Raw genomic sequence first — 23,270 nt, forward strand, 5'->3', positions numbered from 1 at the left:
CATGACGGGTTTCCGGCTGACACTGGGCATGCGCAGGACACCGGTGTGGCGCTTTCTTATCCCGCTCCGGAGGACGCCTCGCGCTTCTCGGATTTGGCGACACGAACCCCGACAGCCGGCGAGTTTTAACCCGTACTGGTGATCCTGTTGTAGACTATCTAATCAACTACAGGGGTTACGGACTCAAAGGTGAGATGGCACCCCCAGTTGAGAGCCTGGCATTGCGAACCGTGACACAGCTGCGCTAGAAGCTGCTCTATTGGAACATGAATGCGAAAACGCGAAATCATGCCTACTCGTGGTCTCCTTCATGGCAAGTTCCGGCGCAAAAAAGTGACCAGATAAGTATGTTATGGGCGTAGTCATGCGACCGCATCTGTCATACCTGTTGACCTGCGTCGCTATACTTGCACAGCAGTCGTGCATGCGCCATATCTTTCGGTAATTGACTAGGAAATACCAGTACTGCATATGCGACCGGAATGCACCATCATTTCTGTTCTTGCAGACATGAGTGGCATGTTTGTCGGGTGCGTTCGCGGGCAGGCAATGCATAATGCGCATATATTGTGTATGCATGAACGGAATCATGCGCCAATCTCACGACTCATTACTATCATTTCGCTGCGCAATGACCAGTCATTGTGGGTTTTAGCAATCTGTGATGCTCCATGAATAATGTAATTTTCGCTATATGCAATAAAATATTTCGCTCTCTCTCTCGCTCTCTCTCTCTGTGCGTACTGGTATGTACGTATTCCTGTACGTTGGGTTCTGTTGACCTGCCAGCCTGAAAAGCATTACTTACTCCCGCCGCGGCGCCAAGATGTATTAATATATGTACACTTAATTTGCCTTTTTGGGTCGAGACTCGCACATCACCACTGACATGACTCTATCCCATGATGATGTCTGAAACAAACCAAAAAAAAAAAGGAAAATGCAAAAAAGATTGCGGCCGTAGAAGAAATGAAGCATAAAAACGGAATAAAAAGAAAATAAAAGAAAAGAAAAACAATCTGGAAAGAAAAGGGGAAAGAGTGAAAATCAGTTGGGAGCACGGCGCGCAAACACCACAGCCTCCAATGTGAACGGCAAGCGGTCGTTGCCTTCGACCGCGTCGCGAGCCTCACTCTCCACCTCGCACCGCTTCACCTCGCGCAGCAGCGCCCTCTCCACGTCCTCGACATGCCTCTGCAACGCCTCTCCGCGCAGCGGCGTCTCCCCCTCACGGGCGGCGTACCGGCCGCCCCCGCGCGGCGCGTCCGTGTAGTAGAACGGCCGCACGCCGCCGCCGCCGCGGACGCCGCTGTCGCTTGCCTCGTGAGCGCTCTCGAGCGCCCATCGCCTGGGCACCAAGGCCTCGTCCTCGCGCTCGTACGGCTGCGGCACGGGCCCGTACACTAGCTGCAGCCGGGTCAGGTTCGGAAGGCAATGGAGCAAGCCGGCGAGCGCGCGCGCAAACGGCGCCACCGCCTCCTCCTCCTCCTCCTCGTCCCTCCCCTCCTCCTCGTCGTCGCCCTCATCGTCCTCCTGCTTGCCTTGGTCGACCGCTGCTACGGCGACAGCGATGGGCACGGCGAGCGTGCGGATCTCGACGCTGCGCGGCGCCGGACGCCCAAAGATGCACGAGGACGACGAGGCGGCGGCGTACCCGCAGTCCGCGGTGCCGTAGTAGACGGCCGCCTGCCCGTCAAAGGGAAACGTGCACGGCCGCCGGCAAAAGTCGTCCCAGCGGTCGCGGCAGACGTAGACGGCGTCGCCGCGTCGCGGCTGCCACGGCCGCACCACGATGCGCCCGCCCGCGTCGTGCTCCTCGTCCCAGGCGCGCTCGTGGATCCGCAGGTCGAGCCCGTGCCGCGCGGCCCACCGCAGGGCGACCTGCCGCGCCTCGTAGCTGACCGAGATCTGCGGCAGGTGGACGGGGACGTGCGGGTGGACGACGTCCTCGCCGAGGTCGTCGTCGGTCTCGAGGATCGGAGACGCCGCGCCGCCGCGGCCGCGGGTAGGGTCCTCCGGCTTCCACTTCCAGTCGCGGAAGAAGTAGACGGCGCTGCCCTCGGTCGCGGGGAGGGAGTCGTGCCAGATCTTTAGGCGCAGCTCGCAGGGGAGTTGCCGGAACAGGGTGAACGTTGGCGATGGCGCCACGCCATTGGGCCGCATTGGTCGGGGGGCGAGGGCGAGAGAAGGAGAGGTTTGCGATCAAGAACGAAGGGAATGTTGGAAGAGTGAGAGGCAAAGTAATATTTTCTCCCACAAGGCAAAGGGTCAAAGATGAAGAAAAAGAAGAAGAGAAAGAAGTCTGTGAATGACAAGAAAGTTGTTGAGTGAGTTTGAGTTTATCATTGACCAAAAAAACCCGAGCTGAACCGCCGAAACGCATCAAGGGGCCCGCGCACGAGATGGAGAAATACGCCGGTTCATATATACGCCAGCCAAAAAGACACTCAGTCTTTCATTTCTCCACGTTGTTCAATTTGACAGAAACCGGGCAAAAAGGCACAGACAAGATGCCCGGCGCGCCGCGCAATTGCCTATTCGAGGTGCATTTTCCTGACCCTGCACGCCATGCCACCGCCCCCCTTTGGCCGCCTGCCCTGTTGCTAGGCCGATTACTTTAATCTGACCTGGCAAGGGGGGAGGGGGGGGGAGAGAGCGCCTTGGAAACCTAGGGCTTGGCGAGCTGAGACGAAAGAAAGTCTGGAAGAAGGTGTCTGAGGCGGGCGGGCGCGCGAGCGGGAAGCTTGTCAGATTTTAATCCAGCCAACAAGGGCGGCCAGGCTATCCATGCAGCCGCAATAATAAGCTTCCAACGTGGGTTTAGAGCGGCATCCCGGCCCTGGCTGGGCTGAATATGAGACGGAGGGGAGCACGTCCCCTTTTGCGAGAGCTTTTACGTGTAAAAAAGAAAGGCAAGGAAAAAAAAAAGACTCGACGGCTGTTTCGTTGGTCATGATTTCTATTGATGCTTTCTCTATGTTTGATGCGCCTCTAAATCTCGTTTTCGTCTAGCACGTCATGCCATCTTTTCGCGTCGTCGCGAGCGGGCTTGTACCGTCCGCCCGAAAGATGTATATATGATCTCTTGATGCGGTACCGTTCATATGTCTGCTTCCTCTCCGCGGATAATACCGATAATCAACATGGCAAGTCCCAAGGTTGCATGGGTTGCGGAAGGATGGGGGGCAAGCGGGTATAGCACGTGTCTGCATGTCAGCACACGGAAGATGCCCATTGTCTCCATTCACCTGGTAGCGCGTGCCCATAACACTCCCATGTCGGATTCGATACATCCGATCCCGAGCAAACAGCTTCCCGGATTGTGGGGGAAAAGAGGTAAGGTCGCAGCCAGATGCAGGTGTTTCGGTGCTTTGTCCCCACAGGTGGTGCAATCGAGACGATGTCTCTCGACGGACTTCGGCCTTGAAAGGAAAAAAAGAAAACGAGGCTGGCAGCAGAAGTAGAAGCTGTCGCATGGATGGACTCAGAAAGTCCAACACCAAGTCCAAAAATGCCGAATGCGATTGAGAATGATCCTTCGTGCTCTTCCCCCATCCGCCCCTGGAGCGGTGTTCGCGATGTGCGTCTCGCGTCGAGCCGATCCCCATTCTCTTGGTCCGACTACAAGGCCGGCGCTGCTACTACAACTGGCGACGGTTCTTCCGTCCTTGATTCTTTCCTTGTCTGACTGTCCCTTCCAGCAGCAGCAGCAGCAGCTTTGCTAGCCTTGGCCGTAAAGGTAAAGAGGAACAGCGATTGCCGCGAAAAGATCGGGCGGTCGTCATCAAAGATCTCGCTCACTGTAAAAGCCTTGCGGGCCATCTTGACGAACTGCATGTCGGCGCGGCGGCGCTTCTTGAAGCAAAAGTAGATGATGGCGTCCGGGTTGAGCGCGACGAGATCCTGCAGCGTCCGCATGAGCAGGGGAAACGCCGGCTCAAAGTAGACGCACTCGCCAGCAAGGATCACATTGGGCTTATAGTCAAGAACCTCTTGGGGCAGCGGCTCTCCCCTACATCGCGAGAAGGTTAGAAACGAAAGTATTGGCCAGGCCTAATACAGGGTTGCCCTCCTCCCCGAAACACAGGAAGGGGAGTTTCCTGTGCCTGTCTGCGTGCGTGTACTTGCCAGTTTAGTATCGATGCGGTAGCCTTGCTTCCGACTTCGTTGAGTGCAATATTGTGTTTCATGAGCTCCAGCATCTCGTTCTGATCTGTCAGCATGAGACGGCTCTCGACGCCACAACCTAGTGCAACAGCCAGACCGACAAGGCCGCCACCGGCGCCGAGCTCGAGTCTGCGCAGCCACCATCAAACCTGGTCAGCATCTTCATGCTCATCTTCCAGAGGAAATTCTCAGTGTGGAATGAAAGAGAGAAAATGACCTACATTCTCGCATCCTGCAGCTCGTGACGATGGTAGCGGAGCATATGCTTGCCGAGCACCATACCCGCAGGCCACGTCTGACCGCCGCAGCCGGTGCGCAAGTCCTCGCGCAGCCGCAGCGGCCGTGAGAGCTGCCCGTCGAAGGTGATGTCGGTGTTGCCGGCAGGCTTCAGCTCGGGCAGCGGCGTGAGATCCTCGCTGATGTGGATGACATCCAAAGGGGGTGAGGCGGCGAGGTCACCCATGGCCAGGGCGAGACTCGAGTTGGATTGATTGATAATAATGGAGATGCCGTAGCTCGTGGCTTGAAGGATTGGAAGCGACGGGCTTGGGGGCTTTTCCACTCTTTCTCTTCCAGCTTTGCTGGTGGTGGTTGTCGGCCTGAGTTTTTTTTTCTCTCTCAGACCAAAGTCCCGGCCGGATGGTCTGCACCGGCAAGTGGATGAATACCGTTTCCCGATTTAGAAAGACCTCACCCTCCGTTTCGTGTCAAGGTACGTTACTCAAGACCTGATAAATCCACCGTAATCGTTAGTTCCACCTTTTTGGCTAGCTACCGCAATCTTTCGTGACCCCACATGTGACCCTGTTCACAGTTCCGTTTAAGAATTCGAGACCTTGCTCGTCATCTCCCCCGAGCAGGGAATCTGTCATGCGCCGGTGCAGGGAAACACAATCGAGGCGAGCAGAGTTTGTCGCGACGGCGATGATATCCAGATGGTGGGCGGCTGCCTCTCAACAGGCGCTTCAAGATTTGGCTGAATCTTCTTGTCCCGAGTCCGGCAGAACCTGAGAAAAACCACTTATCCTCCAGAAAAGCCGAGAATCTCTCACGACCGCCGGAGCTGCCGACGCTGCCTTTGCGGTTCACAAGCTGCCGCGTCCGGAACTTCTGCCGGACAGTGACCGGTGGCTCGAGAAGACGCCAAAACCATCCGGGTGTTGGGTTCACGGTTCTCCAGCCAGGATTGGAGGAGCTCAGCTACCAGTAAGGCGTCAGGTCTCTGGTATACCTTGGTAAACCCTCCAGCAGGCGGGGTAACTGGCCGCCATCGTCGACGAGCGCATGGTAACATTGTCTCTCAAGCTCTTTGGCAGCTTCAGGATTTGGCGACAGAGATGCTCGGCCCTCCTCTGGTGACGCAGTCGAAAAATCTGGCAATGCATTGCGAGCCGAGTCTAGCAAAGCGGCGATAAAATTAGAGCCGCCGTGATTCGGCAATGGAGCCTCGCTGCACACATTTTTGGCACGAACATCACAAGACTGGGCTTGGAGGTCGAATTTTCACATCACTTCTGTGCAGAAGTTCCGTTTGCTGATTCCCGGTGACATCGTGCCATCCTGTATGTTCGTGAGGTCGGCTGCGTCCTTGGCGACGTGGTGGGCTTCCATCAACTCAACTATTGTTAGCGCAGACTTGCCCGGGGCCAACCATTGTTGGACCGAGTATTTCATTGCCATTGATGCAGCCTCTCCCGATCGAGTGTGGGTATGAGTCATTAGCTGAAAACAACTGAGTCCGAGATGGATCAGAATGGTGAACACTTTGGCGACTTGGTGGGGAGGTCTTGGGCATTCATTTGTCTTGTTGTAGCTCCAAAGACTGAGCTGGGGTTACTGCCCTGGCACTGTTATACTCATGGGAAACAAAGAAGCACGAAACAAAGAACCACAAAACACAACATACACCCAGTCTAGAGGTATGGCTCAGTTTGCAGAACCAGAGTCAGGCGAGTCTGATCAAACGAGTCCGCCTCTAGGCATTCAAGTTCATTCGTGCTGCTCGTGCGATTTGAGTAGCCGCAAGACTGGCTTGTATTCTGTGCCATACTTATGTCCTGTGGGCGGTCCAGCCACGGTAAAAAAGTACAGAGTACATGCGCATCCTTGTACTGGCAGAGGTGGTACGCGCTGGATCAGCAGCGTGCTGGGGAATCTCGCGATCCGGCAAGCCATTGACCTTGGCTCTCAAAGTCTATGTACATGGAAACACTTGAAGATTATATGAATAGCATGCATGTCTAACTTACTATCTTCTACCGCATCCGAAGCACACTTCATCCCAATTGTCTTCTAGAGGCCCCCATACCTCACTGATATTTTTTTCTTTCAAGTACCAGTACCTCGGCTGTTTCTGCTCTGTACGCGTACGCGTAAAAGGCAAAGTATGGTGGATGGCGTCTGTCTTTGTCTCTTTTCCTCCGACTTTCTTTATAGAGTTCGTCACTCATGTCTTGCAATGCTCGGCCAAGTACTCCGTACTCCATATCCTGCTCGCTCTGTATTATTGCTGGCTCGGGTTTGATCGCCAACAAGTTATGTATTTCCCAACCACCAATCAATCGGTAGCCAAATTCCAGGTACCACAGGCTCGAGTGGCTGGTGTGGCTGGTGTGGCTGCGCTAAATACGTCGAAGCCTCAGAAGAGTTCAGATTGCGGATCTCACTATAGATTGCGCCGGTAAACCATCGTGGCTGCATGGGGATGAGACCCTTGGCGGACTTGTATTTCTTTTGTCGCTCCGATGCGTTTCCAGTGCTTTTCCTTTTTGCCCAATGTCTTTGCCATTTCATCATCTAGCATCAATGCGCAGACGCGACTCACCTACAATCTATAGATACAGTCGCGCCGGCTCACTGTGTATGCCCAACGTCCAACCTAGACGGCGTGGTTGCTATGCTGTAGCTGTCAGCTCACTATACATCTCTACACACTCTCAATTCAATGAAACAAATTTAAATCCTTCAAGCTTCTGACCATCGTCATTTGCATTTCTCGCAGCTCTGTCTATCGATCCCGCCCCGTTCAATAGTGTGGCCCCACGTCTCGCCCTCCGACAAACTGGTCACCACCGCGCCTTGGAATGCGCCTCTCCCATCAATGGCCCAGCCCTCGTTCCTCGCCCGTTTCGCGCGCACCCCTCCCCGCCAAAGGTTGCTTTACGCGCTTCCAGGATGCACATGAGACAATTCGCCTCTCATTGTAATGGAAAATGTGCTCTCTGCTGTCGATGGGGCGCTCCCGCTACTACCCGCCTGGCCCTCTTCACCTCGTTCGCACAATGCGTCGTGGGGCGATTGTGTGTAGGAATGAAGGGGGCGTTATAGATAGAATGTGGCCAGCCATCAGGCGCAGGACAGCCTCAGAGACATTGATACACCCCCTCGCCGTCTGCACTCTTGCAAGACTCTTTTGTTCTTTTTTTCCTTTCTTCCCCTCGCTTCTCTTTCACTCGTCACCATCGCCCTTACAGTGTAGTGTCTCTTCAGCACATCGCGACCGTCAGCTCCCGGGGTATCGCCATCAAACAAGGCCTCGTCGAAGCGGCGCTGCAGAGTCACCATGGCTGCGCTCGCAAATCTACTCGTGGCTCTGCAACTGGTCGGCCTCGCATGCGGACAGCCGAACATTGCGTTCCCGCTCAACGCGCAGCTGCCTCTTGCAGCCCGATTAGACACATTCTTCACGTATTCATTCTCGCCAGATACTTTCGTATCCTCCTCCAACATTACATACTCGATCGGCCAAAACCATCCTTCTTGGCTTTCAATCGAGAGCGCGAACCGCCGACTTTATGGAACGCCGAGGCAGTCTGATATTCCTGCCGGCGAGGTTGTCGGCCAAGAAGTCGAAATTGTGGCCACGGACGATTCTGGCTCTACCACCATGGAATCGACTCTGGTCATTTCCAGAAGACCCGCACCCGCCGTGAGAATTCCACTCGAGGACCAGCTAAAAACGTTTGGGAATATCTCTGCGCCGTCGTCAGTCCTCTCGTACCCGGCCACCCAGTTTCGGTACGAATTCGACAAAAATACTTTCGGCGAGAACAGCGGACTCAACTACTATGCTGTATCGTCCAATAACAGCCCGCTCCCTGCCTGGGTAAAGTTTGATGCTAGTTCGATGACATTTTCCGGTACAACGCCTCCGTTCGAGTCTTTGGTGCAGCCCCCTCAGACCTTTGACCTCAGCCTGGTCGCATCAGACATTGTTGGTTTTGCTGCCACCTCGCTCACTTTTCGCATGATCGTCGGCAGCCACAAACTCACTACAGAAAACCCCATTGTGACGATCAACGCCACGAGAGGCAACACGGTCAGCTATGATGGCTTGGAAGATGCCATTGCTTTGGATGGCAAGCCGGTGAAATCGAGTGATCTCAATGTCACAACTGAAGGCATGCCCCAGTGGCTCAACTATGACAAGGACACCGGAAAAGTGAGCGGCACACCTCGAGACGGCGACCATGCCAGCAACTTTACCATCACCTATAGCAGCATGCTTTCTGCCACCTTGGACGTGCTCGTTGTGGTCAATGTGGCAACTGGACTCTTCAAGTCTACGTTTGAGGACATGGAAGTCCGACCCGGTGGCAAATTTGATGTTGACCTTGGTCAGTATTTTAGGGATCCAGCTGATATCAGATTGAATGTCACTATTAGCCCAACTGAGAGCTGGCTCAAGGTCGATGGCTTTAAGCTTTCTGGTAACGTCCCAAAGGACGCCAAGGGCAAATTTGATGTCACTGTGGACGCAAGCTCCAAATCATCCAGCCTGTCCGAAACCGAAAAGCTCCATGTCAACTTCTTGGCACCGGACGGTACTCCGACAAGCACCTCGGTGACGACGAGCAGCCCAAGCTCAACGTCCACGAATAGGGCTAGCGAGTCACCTTCACCCGCAACGGCCGGCCGCCTCAGCACCGGAGATATTTTGCTCGCCACCATCATACCAATTTTGTTCATCGCGCTTATGCTCATGCTCTTTGTCTGCTTTCTGCGACGCCGTCGGGCTAGCCGCAGTTACTTATCGAGCAAGACCCGGCCAAATGGCATCAATCCGATCGACACTCTACGCAATGGCTCCCTCTCTTCAGTGCGCCGCACCGAGAAGATGACTGCTGTGCCAAACAATGAAAAACACATGCTCAAACCTACAGCAGCTGCGTACGTAGAAGCTATTCGTCGTGACTCGACAGCGAGACGCTCGTCAGAAACACTCGGTGGAATCGAGGATGATTATGAGGCAGTATCAACACGACCACCTACCGCCAGGGAGCAGCTTACTGCGATAAGAAGCATCAGTCCTGCCGATACCAACGACAGGAGGCGCTCCTGGGAAACTGTCGAAGGAGACGTGCCATTTATGAGCGGTGCCAAGCCGATGTACGCCGATAATGCACCATCGCCCGACCTAAGTCTTTCTGACTCTACACATCAAGTGTTTCCCACTGGAAGCTACGTCCATGATGTAGGTGCAGGGGGCCATAAGAAGGATACCGATACTATCACGGGGCCCATGGTTGCCAAAAAAGCCTCGGCCTCCACTTACGCGTCTAAACTTCGCAACCGGGACCAGAGGAGTGCCTACACTTACTCAAACACGACCACCAGCTCCGTCGCTCTCCCGATGAATGAACGAGGCCGCAGTTCCCGGCCATCGGCGCCAACAATTGCCGAGAGCGAGTTCTCTGATCCCAACTGGGAATCCGCTACTGTATCTGACGGTAGCAACCTGGACTTGCGCCCCCCCGAACAAGCCTACTTTACCGCGGGCAACTCTGGTGAGGGCCTTCCCTGGATTGGCTCCCACGGTAGCAAAAGCGCCATGACAGAGCCTTCATTCGGGTCGGCGGAGAACTGGCGTGTCATTGGCAAACGAGATCAAACGACGACGACCTTCAAGTCCATCATTTCCGAGGCCCCGTCCAGCTCGTTATCGGACAACCATGAAGGGGCCCTGCCCAGCGAGCGCTCGAGTCCCACGCCCGCGCACGGAAGCAAATGGGGAGAAGTCGGTGCAGAGAAGAAGACGACGATTCAAGAGAGCGCGAGTGTCCTGTCGACGGCTGCGAGCGGTGCGAGTGCGTGGCGCAAGGACAACTCGGGCAAACTGTCCCAAGGCAGCAGCTTCAAAGTGTTCATATAAAGCGCCTTGAATTGGAGTGCGAAGCCGAGCAAACAAAACTGTTTTTATTTTTTACGACATGCTGATTATTCTCAATTTTGTTGTTTTTTTGTTTGATGCGATTGATACCAAAATATGTATAACCCTTTGTATTAGAAGTGGTTGGGGTGGATCAGAAGTGTACCCATACTGGCGAGTTTTGAAACACATGTACTTGTTATACATACTTGGGCAGCAAATTTTCTTTCTTTCTTGGATGATATCTTAGTTTTTTCTTTCTCTCAGATTATAGAACAGGGCACTTATCAGTTGAAATTGCTTGCAAAGGAGATTACCGAGACCCAGGACAATCAGGCTGATATGAGTTGCGTCACTATAACCAACGGACAGCAAACAGCGACATGACCACTTGCGGCTTTGCCGACCTACACATGAGTATCATTTGAAATTTACTTGATTCATTAATTCAATAGCCCTCTCCAAATGGATTTTCACTTTCAAAGTTTTGGACATTGTTCCGAAACCTGGACAAAACCATTATTGGAACCGCTTCTCCTCATCACTGGTTTTCTACGGGCACAACAATGCCTCCTCAGGCGCCACCAAGCGAGAGCTGCCTCGAGGAAACACTCGAGAAGCTCACCGGACTCGACAACTGGCATCTCTGGCACATCAGAGCCCGTCGTGTTCTGCGAGCAAAGGGCTTACGACACCTCCTGAGTGGCGACGATCTCGACAACTCAGGTGACAGCGGAAACGCCAGCTATTGCGCCGCTGACCGCGCCGCCGGAGTTGGCCTACTGGCTGACGCCATATCCAACAGCATGCTCGCCCGCGCTCGCGACCGAGGCTGGACGCCCGAGAACGCCACCGTGCTGGAGACGCTCCGGGTGCTTGAGAAGATTGTCGACGATGAGCAGTGTCGACGACGCGAGGTGCTCGAGAGAGAGGCTGCGGCCCGCAAGCAGCTGGTTGGCCTGACGCGCACGAATCTCGCCCGCGTTGGTGTGCAGACGGTCGGGGCGTACATCCGGGCAGCCAAGAACCGCTACGACAACCTGCTTACGCAGTACGGCGACGGCAGCGTAGGAGGTGGCGTCGAGGAACTACTGGAGCAGCTGTTCGTGTCGTCGCTCATGGAAGGCCTGAGAGCGGCGAAGCCGGCATGGTACGCTGAGTGGAAGGAGGACATGGAGAGGGACTCGCCTTGGCGCGCGAGCACGCAGGCCGGCGTGACAGCGTGGCTGTTGGCCAAGAACCGGAGCGACCTGGCGGCTGCCACCGCCGCCGCCATCGCCGACGCTTCCGCTGTTGGCAGGAAGCCACCGAGTGATGACGTCGGCATCCTCGCTACCGGAAGCAGACGGCGTGGGAGGAGAAGCAGTCGTGCCACGCGCCGGGCACCACTCCGCCAAGGCTGCGACTTGTGCGCCATGCACCATCCCCGTTCGACGCCGCACGACAACGCCGAATGCTGGTTCCGGAACCCGCACAGGGCACCGCGCGGTTGGCAAACCCGCTACACGGATAGGGTGGCGGCTGTGAAGGAGGATCTGCGACGCCAAGATAGGAAGAGACGGAGGTCCCGGTCGACGAGTTCGCGTCATGCGTAGGCGGTCTGGGAGGCTGATCACGGGAAGGGGTTTGCTGGGTTTGGTTTTCGGACATTGGGAGCATAGAGACTGGGGTTTCCTTTTCTGCCTGCCTTTTGAGTTTGACGTTTCGGGGTTGTGATTATTGGGGTTTGCAGCTTAGCATGGTGCTTGGGTAATGACACTGGTTTCTGATGTGGGAGTACTGATAAGAGAAAGAAGTACTAATAGACTGAACTGACGACGGAGAGGATGGGAGATCTGGAATTTACTGTTAGGTGCCCAAAAGCCCTTCATTCTCCGCGCGGTACTCTGATGCCGTCAAAGTGGAGGTAGATATTGTAAAATTTAGTGAGGTTCTTCCATCTGTGACAGCTCACACAGCAACCGGCAGCACTGACCTAGTACATCATGCTCGAGTTAACACTTGAGGGATTCTGTGGTGATATAGTGGCGTCTTCTGGTTTGATGCGTTTGTACCTACCCAGCAGCCGGCAGGCACTGACGGCCGGCAGTCATGTTTACTCTGTCCGCTTTTGTCAGTCACTCTGTTTTTTCTTCCTGCAAACATGTGCAAAAAGCAGCCGCACTGTACGCAAACACACTTCAAAATACCATGGTCGACCACGAATCGGACATCAATGGATAAACTACGTGGGCACGGCTGCTGGCGAGAGTGGCACAAGGCCATTCTTGTGCAGCTTGACGTCTTGGGCCTTCGACACCTCCTGTGTGCCAACCTCAGGCCGCTTAGCATCGCCGAGCACCACCAGTACCTCGCAGATCAAGAGCGAGCCGTTCAGCTTCTGGTGACCAACATTTCGGAGCCAGTTCTCGAGAAGCTTTGGAGATACGGCTGGGAGATTACAGGAGCTACGTTTCAGAACACTCTCGGGCTGCTGGCAGACCTGCTGGCCGAGCCGGAGCGCCACCCCCAGCAGAGCTACGAGGCGCACCGGGACATTGTCGACCTGGGGCGCATCATCCTGGCGCCGGGATCCAACGGGCTCAACCAGTATATCCGGGACGCGCAGCAGTGCCACCTGCGCCTGCTCGCCCGCTACGGAGACGGAAACGGGAGCGTCGAGGAGCTCCTCGAACACCTCTTCACGTCGTCGGTCATGGAAGGGCTCAAAACGGCACAACCAAACAACTACTCGGAGTGGATGCGAGAGCTGGGGCAGGAGAGACGGTGCGCGTTTGTCACCCACCTGGTGTCGTACATCAAGGGCCCTCGCGTGGGCAGCACGGCCCAATACGAGCACGATGCCGTGCTGGCGGGCGGGCGGCAAAGACCGAGAGATTGGGAGCGCGAAGAATGGGATCGACGTCGGGCGCGTCAGTCTGCGAATCGAAAACGTGCGGCGCGGCGGCGGCTGCGTCGTGTACCGTGCCACCAGCGGTATCGCGGCAATGATTACCCTGATCGGTATCGGCCACGATACGATGACGATATGAAGATGCCAGAGAAATACGACCGAGACCATACCATAGATGAGATACTGTGAGAAGATGTCATGGTACGAGAGTGTTTTGATTAGCTTGGTTTACATGGGCAGTACGGGGTTTGAGCATGGGTATTTGGTCGCTTGTATAGACGAATCGATAGTAGGACACTTTGGATGCATTGGGAGCCCGGCGGAAATGACGATGTATAAGATTGAGAGAGTCATGACTGGCATTGATTGATAGAAATAAGCACCCTTGTTGGCATTTATGGACACTGTGCACCGTTGGATTCGTCAACTTGTGTTGCTCACCCGATGCACTCTTCTTGCTGGGGGAACTCTATGCTGCGTTGCTCTGCCTCAGAAAGGTGGTGGCCACATGAAGAATTCCAGGCTTGTTGAGGCGGCCGATGATAAAAAGTGTACGAATTACTTTTTAGTCATACTTTGGACAATGCCGGGCGAGGCACGTACGGAAAGTCGCAACTCTGCGGAAGCTGAGCGAGACACACGGCAACAGTCACCGGCTGTGGGCTGCTCTGTGTATGTCATTCTAGAAGATGCCCCTGTAAAAATCCTTTTCCTATTCTCCAGTCTCTTGCTCTACATTGTGGATGAGATTATCACTACTTCCCGGCGGGCCATGAGCTGGGGCTGGCATGGACATGGACGAGAGGCTGGAGAACGGGAAGAAAAGGCGCGGGGGGGTAAATTGTAGACTTTCTGCTTTTAACTTTATTTTATATCAATTTTGGGGTTCGAGGACACGCGACCAGACAAGGAGATCCGGCTGAAGAGGAGAAAAAAAGTATTCTTTTCAAAATTTTGGGGGGTTGGAGAGGAATTCTAATTGGTGGCTTGTCCTGAATTGGGAGTGGTGGCGTTGGCCGCGTGCAAGTCACACCCAACCTATCAGTACCTACATACCAAAAGAGACAAAAAGGGCGTGTTGTTACGTAAACCAGATGAGGGAGAGTTTTCATTTTCCATTCTACAGCCACTCGGGGGCTTGGGCGACAGTCGGACAAGAAAATTTGATTATAAGTTGATTGACTGTATTGAGATACTGGGGGGGGGGGGGGCCTTCTTAACGAAATAAGAAGCATGCGGCTGGTCGGCCGGGCCGTGTGGACTGCAGTTGGAGAGCGAGAGGGGGGCTGGACTGGGAACACTTGAAGCCCTGCTCCATTGATAGTTAATTGATAGATTTTCCCCCACATTTTGAACTTGGCAACTTGGTATCCGTACTGAAAATGGCAATAAGGGAACTCCGGGGGGGATGTGTCAGTCAGTGGGACATCTGTGACATTCTGTGCAAGTCTTGCTTGTTGAATCGATCCATCGAAGATATTACGAAAACATATTCTTGCTCTTCTTTCTTGGCACACTTGTTTCTTCATCTTGGGCGGCAACGTGCGCCGAGGTTGGCCGTTAGATTAGTAAATAGTAACTACCTTCAAGTGAGACCGGGGGATTGTAACTAGTGCAGTATACACAGGGTTCCTGTTGGGGCGGCCAGTTGGAGTGACAAGCCTTTAGAAGAAAAAAAGCTTGATTTGGGCACATGATGCTCCGGCATGTTGCCCGACAGCCGGGAAGCCAGGTAGCCAGGCAGGCAGGCAGGCAGGAAGGCAGGCAGCAGGGCAAAGCGAGTAAGCAGGCAGTCAAGCGTGCAATCGAACCGCTCTCTCCCTGCTTTTGGCCCCCTCCCTCCCACGGAGGTTTGTTTCTTGGATTTTCTCTCCTTTACGGGGTGCCGACGGCGTACGGGTGTGTCTGATTGGCCAGCGGAATGCACAGTTGGTGTAGCCTTGGAGTTAGGCGCGCCGATTGTTGCTTTTTCGAAAAGGGCCCCGGGCATGCCTGGGGAACAGGGCTTTCCATGTTTGTGATGCTTACCCGTCGTCTCTCGTGGCCTATGTGTGTGTGTGTGTTTTTTTTCTCCTTCGTCTTGTCCCCCTCCTCAAGTCTTTGCTTGTCTGCTACAAGCAGAGCAGGGACTCTGCTCGCCGCCTCAAGTGTTTTGGACCCTTGTTGCCTACCTACCAGTACCTAGGTAGCTAGGTAGGACGAGCGGGAACGGGGTTGGAAGCTGGAAAAGCTGAACAGGCACATTCATCAGCGATCGTTATCAGAGATGGGTACAGGTTTTGCGCCGGCTGTGTTGAGCGGGCTTGCAAAGAGCGAGAGCGGGGAGGGGGAGCCGGTCTTTTTTTTTTGTCGTTGCCAGCATTTGCCATTGCTTATTAGCGCCTGCTCCCACGTAAACGACCCGAAGCTTTGCGGAGGAACCATAAAGGACAATGCAGACTTTTCCAGTTCGAACCGTCACTGCTTACAGAAGAAAATCCGCGAAAGAAAAATGAGGAGGGGGAAAACATGGAACTGGAAGTGTCGAGTAGTCACACTTGTAGCAATGTAGTCTGGTAACCAAGGAAAAAAAAAACAAGTGTGTGTGACGAGAGGTAATCAAGTCGGAGTAAGGATAAGCAAGCTTCAGCTTCCGCGTACCAGTACCACACAGGTGCTCATGTAGGTACCTACCTAAGTACCTAAGGTACCTACCTAGGTACTGTACATTATGAGAGCGCCGCAGGTTTGGGTTTTCTCTGCCCCCAAAAACCCCCTCACTGGACCCGTCCTAGGTACCTGCTATGTTCAGTAGGATAGCCTACCAGTCAGTCGCTGGCCGAGTCCGTCCCGTCATTCATCAAAGTTAGTACGCCCTCTTTGCCCTGGCATAGAGCGCCCCCCTTCGCCTCTTCCTCGTCTGCACCAGCCAGCTCTGTCGTCTGTCTGTCGCTGCCTTGGAACCTTGCGGGCTCACACTTCCGGCCCTTTTTCTCTCTCCCAACACCGCGAAAATACAGATTAAATCCGAAAAAAAATTTACCACATCGAGCGAGCGAGACGGCGATTTTTCTGGCATCACGTTCTCATTGTTTCATTTTTGTCCAACCCCCCCGCGAACCAGGCTTCCTCTACAAATCTGCCAGCTTTGTCCGCCACCCGTTCTCCAACGCCGCCCATCAATACAACCCCTCCCCGGCCACAGCCCCGCGCACGGTTTCGTCCACCATCCATCCCACCTCCCCACGAACAAACCACAGCAACCGCACACAATCCCATCCATAATCTCGCGGTAGCTGCCACTCTGCGCCGCTCCCCGATACAACAGCCCTTTCCGTAGCCATGGGTCAAACCCTTTCGGAGCCGGTGGTTGACAAGGTGTGTTTTTTATTTCCTTCTTCTGCTCTACAACCCGGAGCGCTCTTCATCCCTCCTCGTTGAGGGGCTCGCATCTGGGATCGGCCTTCTCTGCGCAAGAGCTGTCGTGGTGGTGCCATTGCTGGGCCTGATTTGTCACGAGCAACGCGCGTTTTGTCTTGCTGGCTTTGAAAACTCGCAGAACGTTGGCAATGGCTCTGGGATCGTCTTTGCTTTCACTGCCCATGAGCCCACGCAAACACCGCGCCGCTCTACGACTCCGAGAGGACCGGATGCTGCGCATTCACGCGCCTCGTTGAGCACGGAAATCCCTTCCTCCACGTGCCCCGCATTCAGTCGCCGCCACCACAAACCACTCTTCCTACGCGTGCCCGGCTGCCATTCGCAAAGGCCATGGCCTCTTTATTCTAAAAAATCCAAATTGTACCAAAGCTAATGTTGTTCTTCTTGTTCTACCTCTACAGAACTCGTCCAAGGGCCAAGATGACCGCCTCCTCTATGGCGTCTCCTCCATGCAAGGATGGCGTATCAGCATGGAGGATGCTGACACCACCGTCCTCGACCTGATGCCTTCCCCTTCCGCCGAGGAGTCCGAAGTCCACAAGAACGCCCGAATGTCATTTTTTGGCGTATACGACGGCCACGGTGGCGACAGAGTAGCAACCTACTGTGGCGCCAACATGCACAGCATCATTGCCAGACAGGAATCCTTCAAAAAAGGCGACTATATTCAAGGCCTCAAGGACGGTTTCCTCGCCGCCGATAGAGCTATGCTTGGGGGTACGTGGTTCCTCATGACGCTACATACAATCCCCTTTTGCATCTGCTGACACTCACTTTTAGACCCCAGATTCGAGGATGAGGTTTCTGGCTGCACCGCTTGCGTAAGCTTGATTGTTGGCAACAAACTCTTCGTGGTACGTTTGCCAAAATTTGCCCTAGTGACCTCAGAATTGGGGCCACAAGTCGTCTAACAAATCACTCAGGCCAATGCTGGTGACTCCCGAGGTGTATTGGGCATCAAGGGCCGCGCTAAGCCCATGTCCGAAGACCACAAGCCCCAACTCGAGGCCGAGAAGAACCGCATCACCGCCGCTGGCGGTTTTGTCGACTTTGGCCGTGTCAATGGCAACCTTGCCTTGTCTCGCGCTATCGGTGACTTCGAGTTCAAGAAGGTTGCCGAACTGCCCCCCGAGGCCCAGATCGTCACTGCCTTCCCCGATGTTGAGCAGCACGATTTGACCGACGAGGACGAGTTTCTTGTTCTTGCTTGCGACGGTAGGTCTTGAAATGCTACTGCATCCTGCACCCACTTCGGCTATGCTAGTCGCGATACTAAACTCGTGTGTAGGTATTTGGGACTGCCAATCCTCTCAGGCAGTCGTCGAATTCGTTCGCCGCGGCATTGCCGCCAAGCAGGACCTCGAGAAGATCTGCGAAAATATGATGGATAACTGCCTGGCCTCCAACTCGGAGACTGGAGGTGTCGGCTGCGACAACATGACCATGATCATTATTGCGTTCCTCAATGGCAAGACCAAAGAGCAATGGTACGACGAGATTGCCAAGCGTGTTGCCAATGGTGACGGTCCTTGCGCCCCTCCCGAATACGGTATGAATATTTAATCACAGCCCGCGCATGCGCACTCCTGGCCAATCAGAGTTAACCGACCCCATCAGCCGAATTCCGTGGCCCCGGTGTGCACCACAACTACGAGGATAGCGACAGCGGATATGAAATGGATGCCGATGGCAAGAAAGGATTTGGCGTTGGTGGGTCTCGCGGTCGAATTATTTTCCTCGGCGATGGCACAGAGGTTCTTACGGGTTCAGATGATACCGAAATGTTCGATAATGCCGACGAAGACAAGGACCTCGAGAGCCAGGTCTCAAAACCTACGACGACCGACAAGGACGCAACAGAAGACAAGGATGCCAAGACACAGTCCTCTGCCCCCGAATCGACATTAGCCGAGTCCGCCGAATCCAAACCCACCCCCGCGTCCGACAACCAAGAAAAGAAAGTGACGCCCGCCTCGGAAGAGACTAAGAAGGACTAGGTGGTCGTCTTGACCTGCCAGGGTGACGATGCACAAATGGCCGAAAAGGGTGACAGTGTAAAAATTGAACCCCACGACTGAACGCACCCGCAACCACCTTTCCCCGCATCTTTTTTTTGCTCTTATCCACCTTGTCTCGCGCTTCAAGGATCGCCAATTTTGGCGATGATATCCCCATGTCCCTCTTTTTTTTATTTACCATGTTCCCAATGTTTCTCGTCAACTATTCAATCTGCTAGTGCCACCTCGGCATCTGTTGGAAGGAGCAGTGTCGGTTTCTCCCTAGACATGACATTTATAAATTCTTCTATGGCCCCCCTCAAAAACGCTGTGCAGCCGAAAAAAAAATGCAGGAACCAAGGAAGCGCTGTGATTTCGAAAAAGAGAGCACAATTTCATGCCAATGGACGGGTGGTTAATTTTTTTCTCTTGAGACGATGACACGACCATAGAAACGATGGAAGAAGAAAAAGAACAAGAAGAGAAAAAACGGAATTGGTGATGACCTGCAAAGATCTTGCCCCACGACAGCAAATGAGGGCTGGAAAGGAGAGGAGGGGAGGGGAAATAAACGAAGTTCGGAACGAAAGATATCTTTTTGTTACTTTTTATTTTTTTATTGTTTTTTTTTCTTGCAGAGATGACAGAGAAGTTGGCGGAGAAAGAGCAGAAGGAGCATGGTGGTGCAAGAGGTGAGGAAGATTCCTGGGATATTTGTATTGTCTCCAAGTGCCACCAAAATACAATGGGGTAATGCCACCCAATTATGCAAAGTGGATGGGTATGAGATGAGTAGTTCCGTTTCAAGTATACGCATTTTTCTATAAATAATCCATCGAAAGAAGGCACAAGAGTGTGTATGTTGGGTTTCAAATGTAGGGGTATCTAGATATCTTTCTTGTTCTCTATTGCTGTGTTCCGCGTTTTTTGTACAAATTATAATACAAATGCTGCTGTTGAGCTTCCATCTCTAAAATGTCCACCAAAAAGCAGAAGAGAAAACAGCCGCTTCCTTTTTGCCTTTTTGTTTTGTTTTGCTCTTGAAGATTTGTCTTTTGTTTTTTACTGCAACGAGTTTAGATATTGTACAAGCGGGTGGCTACCGCTGATTCGCTTCTCGCCGCCCTGTTCTTTCGTGGCGTCGGTGGCTGTATCGTTTGCTGCTGCTGCTGCTGCTGCTGCTTCTGCTGTTGGGGTGGCTGGTGATGATGACGAGGATGATGACGTTGATGTTGTTGATGATGATGGTACTAGTTGTCCAGCCTGGGAGCTTGTCGCTGCTGGTTCGTCGCGCGCCGCGCCGCCATTTCGCTTCCGCCGAGGCTCGAGCCACGGCGGCCTCGCGTGCTGCTGGTTGTAGACCACCATGCGGCGCGCGTCGAAAGCGCTGTCCAGGCGCACCTCGCCCCTCCGCCGCGGCGATGCGTCGACGTCGTCGTCGTTGCCGTCGCTGTCCTTGACGCCCGCGAGCGCAATAGTCAGCGCCGGGCCGTTGGGGTCAATCTCCTGCGAGCCTGCCTTGTCTCCGGCAAGGCCCGCTTCGTGCCGGCCGTAGTCCAGCGCGCGCGCGGTGCGCAGCACGTCGACGAGCCTGTCGGCAGGCACGTAACCCGCCGTGGCGTCGCGGATGGCGGTCTCGACCGTGCGGAGAGCATGCGATTTGGCCTCGGCGGGCGTCCTGCGGAGGGCGGCGGCCATGTCGCGCGACAGCAGCCGCGGGGGTTGCACCTGCCAAAAGGAGCCGTCGTCGCCGTCGCCGTCGGCGCCGCCAACCTTGCCGAGCATGGCTCCGGTCACGGACGTGCGCGCGGCGCGGACGGTCAGCGCCCGTTCCTTGACGGCATAGAAGACGACGGCGCCGAGGGCGGTCGCGCTGCGCGTGCCCAGGCATAGGTTGATGAGGTGGTGGTAGGTGGCGGCGGCGGCGCCGCGCTCGACGACGGCGTCCGACGACGAGCGGTCCAGCGCCCAAAACGCCGTGTCCCAGTCGCGGACGTGCGGCTGCGCGCAGTGCTCTAGGACGAGGTTAAGCGTGCTTGCGCCCATGGCCTTCTTGCCGCCGTGCTCGGCCACGCGGTCGACGAGGACGCGGTAATCTAGGTAGCGCTTGCTGGCGGCGGGTGTCGGGTGGAAGAGGAAGAACTCGCGCAGCACGGCATTGGTAGCGGCGGCGTGGTCGTCGGTGAGCCACGCAGGGCCGAACCGCGCCACCTGCTTGCTGAGGAAAGCCGGCAGGGTCTCGCCGGCGCGCAGCGCCTGGTAGGCAAGTGCGCCGGCCGTGATGACGCCAACGCCGCGGCGCGTGCCAGGATCCTCGAAGAAGCCGAGGTCGAACATGGCCGCCTCGACCTGCAGCCGGGTGTCGTCGCGCTGGACAAGCCGCAAAAAGTGCAGCCACGTGCGCGTGTTTGGGTAGAAGCAGCGCTCGCGCATCTTGATGAGCACCTTGTGGAAGAAGCGCACATCGTGCTTGTGCACGTAGCAGTCGAGCAGAATGTTGAAGGCATCCGTGTCGAGCGGCACGCCCCATCTCTCGGCTTGTGAGAGGAGGCGCTCGGCGCTGGCCCGGTGGCCGCCGTGCGAGGCCATGAACTGCAGCGCCATCTTGAGGACCGGCGTTGTGATGCAGCTGCGCGCTGCTGGGTCCTCGAATGCTTCCATAATCATGCGCACGCGGATTCCGTCCGTGTGGGTTCCGTAATTGTACAATGGCAGCGTCAACCCGGGTTTCAGACGTCCATACACCAACGACCTGATAAAAATGTCAAATGACGCCTCTGTCCACTGCGCCGGCCTGGGTGTCTTTTCGTACGCGGAGTCCACCCAGTATTGCTGCTCTCTGTGGAGCCAGATATTTTCCAGCTGGCCAGGGGGCACAAAGGAACCGCCGTCTTCGGCATCCTGAATGACGGGCCAGAGGCGCTGCGCGGCGTAGTCAAAACTCGTGACTTCGCCGAGCTTGAAGATCTCTACGTCCTTGCACACGGCGATGAGTTCGTCCGCTGCCTTGGCGAGCACCGGGCCCTGTCCACGCAGCACGATGGCAGTGGCATTCTCCCTGTCGCTCGTCATGCGCAGCCGGGCTGCCAAGCCGGTGCGAGCCTCGACGTAGTCAACGCTCTTGCTTTTGGAAACGTCAAACTCCCAAGCCTTGGGCAGAACGATACGCATGGCGTGCATGGCGGGCTTCTTGCCTCGCGGCTGCGTCATGTTCTTCAGGAGGCCAAAGGTGTCGGCCGCGTCGCGGCGCCGGACCTTGCCGCCCTTGCGTGCGAGGATCTCCTCGCCAACGCGGACGCGCGCGATGCGCCGAGCCCGCTGCAGGCTCAGCCGTGTGGCCTCGGGCGTAGGATACCGTCGGGCGGGAGGAATGTAGGCCGTGCCAAGCATCTCGTTGACGGCGGCCTCGGTCTCGGGGGTTCTGTCCCGGTACGCGAAGCGGATCTCGCTGTTGCGCGCTAGGTTCGTGTGTGACAATTCGGCCTTGACGACGGTGCTCGCTTCCGTGTCTTCGGGCTCGGCAGCGGCCGTTGTGGTGCGCGCCGTCGAGGAGCTCAGGTGCAGAGAGCGCAGAGCGTGACAGTGCTGCACCTGTCGCTCTCTGTTCTTCGGGCTCGATGCGGCTGCACTAAATCGAGGTACGCCGAGCCGGATGGCCCGCGCCCTGAATAGTGCCGTGACTCCCGCATACATGGGCGTGCTACGCCGAGCGAATGTGAGCTGCGATAATCATGGATGTTGTTGCTGGTGGACAGTTCAACGACTAAAAGTTTCATGATCTCTCTAACGGCTGGGGCGTCACGTGCAGGCTTTGGATATAAAGAAAAAGCTCGACTGTCATCAGATGTAGTTGCATTATTTTTGCAAAAATCATGTCGCCACATTATTTGACGAAAAAGTATTGAATTCTTTCTATTTTCTTGATATTTGTCTTTGCTCACCGTTACCTCGTAAGCCGGCATGCATGACCGATAACGGTAGCCTACCGACTAGCCTTCTCACGGTCAAGCAAAGAGTAACTCGATTCATGGGATTATTAGTAACAACTAGAGAGAGACAAAACTACTCGAACAGATGTTGGAATTGTTCCTAATATTGAACGAGTGACAGATCAATGGCATTATTTCTATTCTTACCTCAAAACCACACCGCTCATGCAGCAGTTGGGATGTTTCATCAGTATGGCACTCGGAGGGCGCATCCCGAACCTGATTGCCCGACAACCGCGAGCCCCGCCCGGTAAACCAATCGCATTACACAAACTCCATGACGGACAACGCCCTACCCTGCCTTTATGTTTGGCCAGATGACCAGATCCCTTATCTTGGCGCTGTCGGGCTGACCGATATCGCAAGATCATGCCGCGGAAAGCAAACATTGACAGACTTATAACCCCCGCGCCAACCATAAACTGCTACAGTCCCCTGCACTCCGGCTGCTATTAGTGGTTCTTGTCTCATTGGCAGAGCTGGCAATATGATGGCATACCGAGTCCGAATACCCGTGGGATATACGCTTACGACCCGTAGCGTTATATGGCCAGACCAAAGAATTGTGAGGGCAGCAACGGCAGTTCCTCAGCGACCTTCTCACCGTTATGTATCGACTTCTGTGGCCGTCGCCATACCAGCGAACGAAGAGCCGA

General features: G+C 55.0%; 7 protein-coding genes across 7 annotated transcripts; 4 read left to right on the top strand and 3 right to left on the bottom strand.

The window, feature by feature from the left end:
* Positions 1–1,047: 1,047 nt before the first annotated feature.
* V2A60_009947 (uncharacterized protein) lies at positions 1,048–2,163 on the bottom strand (the record flags this gene model as incomplete). The annotated part of the gene is made up of 1 exon (XM_083261208.1): positions 1,048–2,163. One exon carries the CDS (start codon positions 2,161–2,163, stop codon positions 1,048–1,050), a length of 1,116 nt encoding a protein of 371 aa, XP_083117334.1.
* A 1,458-nt stretch (positions 2,164–3,621) lies between these two features.
* On the bottom strand, positions 3,622–4,630 carry V2A60_009948 (putative methyltransferase-domain-containing protein; the record flags this gene model as incomplete). The annotated part of the gene is made up of 3 exons (XM_083261209.1): positions 3,622–4,012; positions 4,129–4,296; positions 4,389–4,630. 3 exons carry the CDS (start codon positions 4,628–4,630, stop codon positions 3,622–3,624), a joined length of 801 nt encoding a protein of 266 aa, XP_083117335.1.
* Positions 4,631–7,729: 3,099 nt separating this feature from the next.
* On the top strand, positions 7,730–10,318 carry V2A60_009949 (uncharacterized protein; the record flags this gene model as incomplete). Its single annotated transcript, XM_083261210.1, has 1 exon — positions 7,730–10,318. One exon carries the CDS (start codon positions 7,730–7,732, stop codon positions 10,316–10,318), a length of 2,589 nt encoding a protein of 862 aa, XP_083117336.1.
* A 563-nt stretch (positions 10,319–10,881) lies between these two features.
* On the top strand, positions 10,882–11,910 carry V2A60_009950 (uncharacterized protein; the record flags this gene model as incomplete). Its single annotated transcript, XM_083261211.1, has 1 exon — positions 10,882–11,910. The coding sequence occupies one exon, from the start codon at positions 10,882–10,884 to the stop codon at positions 11,908–11,910; it is 1,029 nt and encodes a 342-aa protein (XP_083117337.1).
* A 620-nt stretch (positions 11,911–12,530) lies between these two features.
* On the top strand, positions 12,531–13,397 carry V2A60_009951 (uncharacterized protein; the record flags this gene model as incomplete). Its single annotated transcript, XM_083261212.1, has 1 exon — positions 12,531–13,397. One exon carries the CDS (start codon positions 12,531–12,533, stop codon positions 13,395–13,397), a length of 867 nt encoding a protein of 288 aa, XP_083117338.1.
* Positions 13,398–17,098: 3,701 nt separating this feature from the next.
* Positions 17,099–18,625, top strand: V2A60_009952 (phosphatase 2C-domain-containing protein; the record flags this gene model as incomplete). The annotated part of the gene is made up of 5 exons (XM_083261213.1): positions 17,099–17,345; positions 17,409–17,482; positions 17,552–17,843; positions 17,917–18,177; positions 18,246–18,625. 5 exons carry the CDS (start codon positions 17,099–17,101, stop codon positions 18,623–18,625), a joined length of 1,254 nt encoding a protein of 417 aa, XP_083117339.1.
* Positions 18,626–19,687: 1,062 nt separating this feature from the next.
* V2A60_009953 (uncharacterized protein) lies at positions 19,688–22,318 on the bottom strand (the record flags this gene model as incomplete). The annotated part of the gene is made up of 1 exon (XM_083261214.1): positions 19,688–22,318. One exon carries the CDS (start codon positions 22,316–22,318, stop codon positions 19,688–19,690), a length of 2,631 nt encoding a protein of 876 aa, XP_083117340.1.
* Positions 22,319–23,270: the final 952 nt, after the last annotated feature.

The sequence above is a fragment of the Cordyceps javanica genome, chromosome 7 (assembly GCF_051103115.1).
Source record: "Cordyceps javanica chromosome 7, complete sequence".
NCBI classification, from domain to species: domain Eukaryota; kingdom Fungi; phylum Ascomycota; class Sordariomycetes; order Hypocreales; family Cordycipitaceae; genus Cordyceps; species Cordyceps javanica.